At 40.5% G+C, this 8,518-nt stretch overlaps 1 protein-coding gene across 1 annotated transcript in view; it reads right to left on the minus strand.

The window, feature by feature from the left end:
* Positions 1-6,687, minus strand: part of ZNF248 (zinc finger protein 248) — a 34,445-nt gene extending 27,758 nt beyond the window's left edge. The window contains exons 1-2 of the mRNA XM_045290279.1: positions 6,605-6,687; positions 3,071-3,103 (exon numbers count right to left, since the gene is read on the minus strand). Coding sequence (XP_045146214.1) covers positions 3,071-3,085 — 15 coding nt within the window. The 5' untranslated portion in view covers positions 3,086-3,103; positions 6,605-6,687. The remainder of the gene's footprint in view (positions 1-3,070; positions 3,104-6,604) is intronic.
* Between the last annotated feature and the right edge of the window lie 1,831 nt (positions 6,688-8,518).

An 8,518-nucleotide genomic window follows, 5' to 3' on the forward strand; every position in this document is an offset into this window, starting at 1 on the left:
ACAAATGTGCTTTACACAATTGATGTATGTATGGATTGTGATGAGTTGTATGAGCCCCTAATAAATTTTTTTTTTTTTAAAAGAATTCATGAAAAGTTTTCATACTAACATTGTTTGATGGTTACCAGGGGTGGCAGGAAGGAAGTCTGGCGGCATAGTGGTTATGCATTGGACTGCTAACTGCAAGGTCCACAGTTCTAAACTACCATAAAGACCTAGTCTTGGAAACTCACAGAGGCAGTTTTATCCTGTCCTATAGGGTCACTCTGAGTCAGCACTGATTCAATGGGAGTGAGGGGTGAGAGGAGATGGAATCAAAAAGTCATAGACTAGACGGTAGATAAATATTAAGCTGGTGAGGGGGAAGGCAGTACATAAGGAGGGCGAGGTTAGGAAAAAATAATGGTGGCGGGAGGAAACACTGGGAAGTTTGCCAGAGTTAAAGGCAACAGAGATAAATATTATATAAAGAGTCTTGCACTAATGGGATCGATGAGTAGTACTTGCATAAACACAAATACTGAACAGGGAGTGGCTATGTTTGACAGAGGATATCTGTATATGTGTTTTTACTTTTGCTGCAATATATCCATGAATGTCATAAAGCATACAGAGGCAAAGTTATGAAAACTTAGACATAACCAAACATCTTGTGGGAATGAGTCCCAGTTCTGAGGAGTCAGGATCATGGTGTCTGGAGATACCAAGGTCAACCAGCATAACATAGTTCACACAAACAAAGTTCTACATTCTACATGGATTAGTAGTGATTGGGGTATTGAAAGCTTGTGAGCAGCCATCAATTGGTCTCTTCCTGTCAATAGGAACAAAAAAGAATGAAAACCAAAAGACAAACGGAAACAATTAGTCCAATAAACTAGTGAACCATGCAAACAGCAGTCTCCACAACCCTAAGATAAGAACGAGCTGGCATCTGGCTACCACTACTACCTGTTCTGAAAAGGATCATATTAGAAGGTCCTGAATAGAATAAGAAAAAATATAGACCAGAACTCAAAATCAGGCCTACTAATGGGATAGAAACTATGACTATAATCAAGAAATGTGGCCCTTCCTCTTTCAGTATGTAACTGAACTTATCTTCTATTTAGAATAATCAACCATGTAACATCAAAAGGGCAGCATTTACCCAAGGACAAAATTCACAGGAATAGGAAAGGAGAAATGAAAACAGAAAACACAGGAAGATAGTGTGGTGAGCAATGGTACATTGAGGAAATGCATTCAATGACTGCATTCAATCAGAATGCATATGAAGTACTGAATGTAAAGCTGATGATTTGCTCTGTAATCCTTCATCTACTTCACAATAAAATGTTTTAAGAGATTGAAAAAAATAAGCCATAAAATGAGAGTATATATGTGCAAATCTGGTAAGGCATTAATATCTAGAATATAGAGAGAGCTCTTATAATCTAATACCTGAAAAGCAGGCAACCAAATTAAATTATGGGCAAATATTTGAACAGACATTTCTCCATGAGATCCTCTCATTAAAAAACAAGAATGGAAAATAACTGTTTTAGAGGATGTGGGAAAATTGGAATGTGAGACTATTGCTGGTAGGAATGTAAAAAATGTACAAGAACTGTGGAAAAGTTTGTCATTTCTCTAAAAATTAAAGAGAATTAATTATTAATTAAACAGTATTCCCAGAATTTCTATTCCTTGGTATATTCCGAAGGGAATAAATCAGGAAAAATTAAGTGAAAAGATAATGGAGTTTTTATCTGGGACATTTTGAAACCTCCTCTATAAGGAAACTGATACAAACATTTATGGAGAATAATTGTGAGGACATATAGTCCTTTCAATTCTTCAGATATTGAAAGTTTTATTCTTAGATCAAGCAGGGCCATAAGAGACCTATCTAATCAAACATCAAGGTTAGATCCCTTGTAAAGTATGTGAACTGCATTCTGCTGGAAATATTCTTAGTATGGAACACAAAATGAATATATTGCATTTATTTCAGGATTATTGTTAGAAAGTTCAGAGAAACTTTTATAACAATTTTGATAACTATAAAATTAAAACCCTTGGATTTAATTTTGCTACTTTCTCTGCTTCTGATTTACTACTATAGCTATGAAGGAGCCCTGGTGGCATAGTGCTATACATTGGGCTACTAACCAAAGGTCTTCAGTTCAAAACCACCAGCCTCCCCGCAGAAGACAGATGAGGCTTTCTACTTCCATAATGATTTGCAATCTTGGAAACCCACAGGGGGATGTTCTACTGTCCTACAGAGTTGCTACCAGTCAGAATCAACTCAATGGCACTTAGGCTTTAGTTTGTTGTTGTTGTTATTAGGTACCACTGAGTAGCTTCCAACTCACAGTGAACCTACAAACAACAGAATGAAACACAGCCCGATCCTGCAACACGCTCACAATTATTCTTATGTTTGAATCCATTGTTGCAACCACTGTGTCAATCCATCTTGTCAAGAGATTTCCTCTTTTTCACTGCCCCTCTACTTTACCATGCACGATGTCCTTCTCCAGGAACCAGTCTCTTCTGACAACATGTTCACAGTATTTCAGACAGTCTCGCTATTCTTGCCTCTAAAGAACATTCTGGTTATGCTTTTCCAAGACAGATTTGTTTGTTCTTTTGACAGCCCTTGGTACTTGCAATATACTTCTCCAGCACCATAATTCAAATACATTGATTCTTCCTGGGTCTTCCTTATTCAAGGTCCAACTTTCATGAAGTGACTAAAAAATAAGATGGGTCAGGCTTGAGTCAGGTGCACCTTAGTCCTCAAAGTAACATCCTTGCTTTTGAACACTTCTAAGAGGTCTTGTGCAGCAGATTTACTCAATACGAAGTGTCGTTTGATCTCCCGAATGTTGCTTCCATTGCAGATTCAAGCATGATGCAATCCTGGGCAACTTCGATCTTTCCCGTGATTTTTGTTTACTATACCTATACTTCCCTTAATGGTAGTTTTTGCCAGCTTCTACTTCTCCATTTAAAATGTTAATCATTATAAACTTCAAAAAATCTATTTTAAAATATATTGGGAATAAACAAGAAATCTCACCTGAGATTTGTTCATTTTCTGCTCTTCTTGGTGCTGGGAGAGAAGAAAAGAAAACATTAAAGAGATCTGGCTGTCCTTGGAACTCATGGATTCAAATGCCTGCATAATTCTATATACGAGATATGTTCATGAGTGATTATTTGCTAATCTTAGACATGGAAATTTTCACTGAGTGAAAGTAAACATCTGTTTCTTATTAGCATATACTACCAATTTTAGGTTTTGTAACACAGAAAAATTAAAAATGGGATAGGATGAGTTTAATAAATAACAGTAATCTAAGGAGGAAACATTATGGCTTTTCCATACTGGTAGATGAAAAAAAATAATCAAACTGTAATGTATTTATCTATTTCCCTGTTCATACCATTAATCCTTTGAGGTCTGATAATGCAACAAAAATCTGAAAAATGGGATTTTTTACAGCAAAGAAAGGCTTACAGCAAAAGAAAGTTTTTCTTAAATATTCACTCTAACTTCCTTTTAATTTTTCAACAGAATTTTTTTGGTGGGGGTTCTACAGAGTCAACAAAATCTTTTAATAAAGTAACTTTGATCTAACAATAGCAAAGCATACAGCAATGACCCAGTAATAACAAACCAGACTTCCAATTTTGGTTCTGCACTGTGTGATCTGAATCACTTGATACTAAAAAAAAATGTTTAATAACATAAAAAATAAAGAAATACCTAAGTATAAAAGGATTATACTACACTACTATTCTGTATTAAGAACCTCAGCATCCGAGAGCAGCTCCCTTCCTCAGAGTAGAGAAAATGAGGGATATGGGCGGGGCGGGAGGGGAGATAGGGAGATATAACTATGGAAGGGTGATGACATAATTTCCATAGCTGTGGCTGTTACCAGCCTTTCATCCTGAACCATGCCCTCACAAACTTTCCAAAGAGGTGATATTTCCTGTGAAATCTGCCTAGTGCCCAGATAGCCTTGAGCTGCTCTAGTTTGCCTCTCTATTCTTAAAAAACGTGCCCTAGGTCTCCCATCATGGATGGCTTCTGAATACTGTGCTCCAAATAAATATAACAATACATTAATATATAATAAACACTAACTTGAGATCTAGGAATGTTAGAGTCAGGAAAGGGTTTTAGTAGCCAGCTACTCCATCTCCTTCACCACTCTTCTGTTTAAAATGTGAGGAAATTCGTGCACATAATTTATGTACGGGATGTGGCTAATTAATATGGACCTGCTAATCATAATCTCTTTTATGATGTATTATAAATTCTAGCTTCTATAACTGTGGTTATAATCCTATTTGGGGAGATCTTTGTAATGCTAATGGAAAAACTGAAGTAGGGTATATTCTGAATCTCTACCTCATTACAAGGTGTAAACCAAGTCACTACCCTTTGTGTCCTTAGTTATGGTAGAGTGAAAGGCAAAAGACGCACCTCCACATGAAAAACAGAATTACTGGCATGATCAAGGAAAAGATGCCACAACTCCCAGTCCATAAATCCCTGGCTGAAGTGGCAGAGGTAGCAGATGCTATGTGCCACCAAGACCAGAGGCTGAAACAAAGAAATGATGAGACAGAGGAGCAGTGAGGAAAACTGAGGTATGCATTGGATAGGCTTCCTGGTCCGCAGAAGCAAAAGACAAGAGAGACCACAGATATACTTGGCTGCTGGCTGAGAAGTGATGCTGTAGACCACAGACTGTATCATACCTTAATGTTTTCTGATCCTGGCATGTGGTAACCTGTCAGCCAACCTAATAAACTCCCTTAATCATGAGCACTGTCTATGAGTTCTGTGTGGTCACTGCAGTGAATTATCAAATCCAGCAGAAAAATAGCGTGCTGTGGTGGAAATGGTTGGTGTCAGAAAAGGGTAAAAGAAGGGTGCAGGGTACATGCATAGCTGACCTTTGCCTGTGGCAATTGGCCTTGGGAGATGTGGGGATGAACTCTCCTCCCTTGGGTAGCCAGAGGAGGTCAGATGTGGCCTCTGAACTATTTACTCAATATATCTGATTTTTCAAACTTTAAGTCAGCTAGAGTCAAATAGCCATTGGGTTTAAGAAGTGTCTAGCAAAATGCTTTCTTCCTGCAAGCCTCTCCTAAAACTAACCTCAATGCTGTTTAGTCAATTCCAACTCTTAGCAACCCTACACAGTGCAGGTAAAAGCTGAATCTGTGTGATCTCGGAAATACATCCTCAGACCCCCACTTTTACGGTGACATTTCCAAGCATGAAGCTTATGCTTGTACTTTGAAAACAGAGCTTCAGAATGTCTTCATTGTTTCACATGCACCAGAGGCATTAAGCCTGAAGTTTTCCTGGAGGAAACTGTAGCAGTTGGAATTGTATGTATAACTATAATAAGGGCATTTTATCCTTTCAAAAATACACCCTGTCCCTGTTGCCTATTCTCCCAAGACACTGAAAATGTAGTTCAGAAGTTAAACCTTTTTGTGTTTTTCCTGCCTAGTTATGATTCATACAAAGCAGCTGAAGGCAATTAGATTCTGTAGTTCAAAATTGGGTACTATTAGCTTGAAAGGATGGATGGATGAATAAACGTGTAAACTGCAGGCAATGTCCCTATTGTGTAGGAAGTGAAATGCAAGGTAGCATATGCTAAAAAGGAATTGGTGATGCAGATATCTAAGCATATGGTGGATGCTCAATAAATGCTTGCCTAATATTGATCCTGAGTCTACCAATAACAGTTGCCATGTAGTCTATTCTGACTTATAATGAATAATCCCTGGTTTATCAGGGTAAAACTATGCTCTATAGTTATCAAATAAAATGCCCAAGTTCAACAGGACCCTCCCACAAGACTATAAATTACATACAAAAGCAGCTAACAAAATGTAAATGCTCAGAACCACCCAAAGCAGCAAGTATTCCTGATATCCCAGTTTTACATATAATGAAACTAGTGTCAAACGAGCGAGTTACCCAGCCTGAATAATTCATTTCCTCTGGCTGTGCTTCGAGAAGCCCTGGTGGTGTAGCAGCTGTGTATCGGGCTGTGATTCCAGCAGCTCCAAGGGATTAAAAGACGGGGCTTTCTACTCGTTATGAGTCAGCATGGACTCGATGACAGTGTGTTACGTTTTATTTTTGTTTTGTTTTAGGCTCTGAGAAGCGCACTCTAGCTTCCTCTCAGCCCCGCCCCTTCCAGCGGTTCCAGTACATGCATCACGCACACGTCCCGTATCCACAACGTCCACAAACTCTCCAGCGCAGTCCCCCTCCGTTCGCCCGACCCACGGTGTACGCACGCGCACGCCCCGCTTGGGGCCCACAAGGCTGCCAGGCGCCCGGCGCTGCTGGAAGAGCGGGCCACGTGCGGTCCTTCCCATAGTTTTGTGCTAGCACGCCCGGCGGCCCCAGGAACCGAGACGCTCCCTTCCGCCACCCCTCAATCCCTGAGGGCGTCGCAGGCGTTGGGGAGCTGGCTTGGAGGTCTAGGCTTCCTCCTAACTCCAGGCAGTAACCACCTCGGCCTGCTCCCTATGCCGGGCACCATCGCCCGCTCTAGCCTCTAGTACTCACCTGCCCTCTCAAACCGCGTGGACACGGATGCGGAGGTTTATTTCCCAAGAGGAAACCGTGGCCTAAGAAGGAGACGCGGTGAGGGCGGAGAAGGGGGAGGGGAGCGGGAAAGGCGGGGATACACATGCGCAGAGGGACCAAGACGCCGCACCGTCCCGGTGATAGAGCTAGGGCCAGACCGGCTGTAGCCAATAGAGAAGCCCACGGTAACGTCCCTGCCATTGCCTCTCTTTATTTAATGGTAAAGTGAAACTAATAATTCTCTAAATAATTTTTTAATAAATAACTCGATCTAACAATGATAGAGCAGACTTATAGCTACCCTATAGAACTGAGTAGAACTGCTCTCTAGGGTTTCTGAGGCTGTAAATCTTTGAGGGAGGAGATACAGTGAACCCTCGTTTATCGCGGTTAATCGGTTCTAGACCCTACCGTGATAAATGAAATTCCGCGAAGTAGGATTCCTTATTTGTAGATCAAATATTTTCGTAGTTAAAGCATAGAGGACATGAAAAAACACCCTTTAGTCACCATTACACTCGTATTACCCAATTTATTAAACGAAAAAGGGAAAATACAGTAAAACATTTTGGACGTTACAATTATCATTTATTATTTATTATATTATTTATGGCATCAAGCGTGTACAGTATGAACCAATCAGTGGCAGTAATGACAGAGCATGCGCTGTTACGCAAAAACCGCGATAGAGTGAAGCTGCGGAAGTCGAAGCGCGAAGTGGCGAGGGTTCACTGTAGTCTCATCTTTAGCAGAGGAATTGATTAGAACAGTCAACCTTGCAATATGATGCGATAAAGATTTACAGCCTTAGGAACCCCATGATGCTGTTCTACTCTACCCTATGGGGTTGCATTGATTCTGAATCAACTACATGGCAGTGGGCATGGTATTGGATTTGGGCCTGTGCCAATAGTTTAGCACTCAGCTAATGACAGAAAGATCTGTGGTTTGAGCCCATCCAGAGATTCTTCCAAAGAAAGGCTTGACAACCTACTTCCAAAAATCAGCCTAATGAATGTGTTAGCTAGACAGGCAGGGCCAAAGGGAGGAGAGGTGATGATGGCAGAAATCTGAAAGAAATCATAACACAAAAAGAGAGAGGGAGATCAGTTTCCCCACATACCTCTCCAGCACGTAGGAAAGAGAAGAGCAGAAAGACACTTTTTTTTTTCATCAATGTAGGAGACCAGAGATAGTGAAAAGGATGGATGCAGAAAGACAGGATGCTCAATTACCCCCACAATGACTGAATCAACTCTTGGGTTTGGGGGTTTGGAGAACAAAGGCACAGAATGAAGTCTGGGTGCAGGGGTACAGGGATGCATACACCTTGAAAGAGGAGGTACACTACAAAGGGCCAATAAATAGCAGAAGACTCACCAGAAAGCCAGCCTATGGTGGGACATCTATTAACATAATAAAAGTTTCAGCTCTACATTCTACCAGGCCTTTTGGACAAGCTAAAAGCTTTTTGGATCCCTTGTGCCATAGTGGTTATGAGAGGCTGAGATCCATAGGGTCTGCAGTTTAAAACCACCAGCTCTGTAGGAGAAAGATTTTCTACTCCTGTAACTATTTAGTCTCAGAAACAGACAGCAATCTACTCTCCTATATGATCACTATGAGTCAGCATCAATTTAATGGCAGTGAGTCTGAAGGGCCTTTGGACATCTTTTCCAAAGTATCCCCTTCAATAAACTCTCTCTTGTCCACGCCTTTTCTCTGACTATAGTCTGAATTTTGTCCCTTGCCTAAAAATGTTTTGTGCAAACAGGACAAGAACCTATAAACTCGCTGCCATTAAGTTAATTTTGACTCAAGATGACCCTATAGGATAGAGAAAATGGCTCTTGTGGGTTTCTGAAACTGAAAGTGACAGGCAGGAAGATTAGG

This window comes from Echinops telfairi, unplaced genomic scaffold (assembly GCF_000313985.2).
Source record: "Echinops telfairi isolate 266 unplaced genomic scaffold, ASM31398v2 ScPeMD7_35;HRSCAF=133_1, whole genome shotgun sequence".
NCBI classification, from domain to species: domain Eukaryota; kingdom Metazoa; phylum Chordata; class Mammalia; order Afrosoricida; family Tenrecidae; genus Echinops; species Echinops telfairi.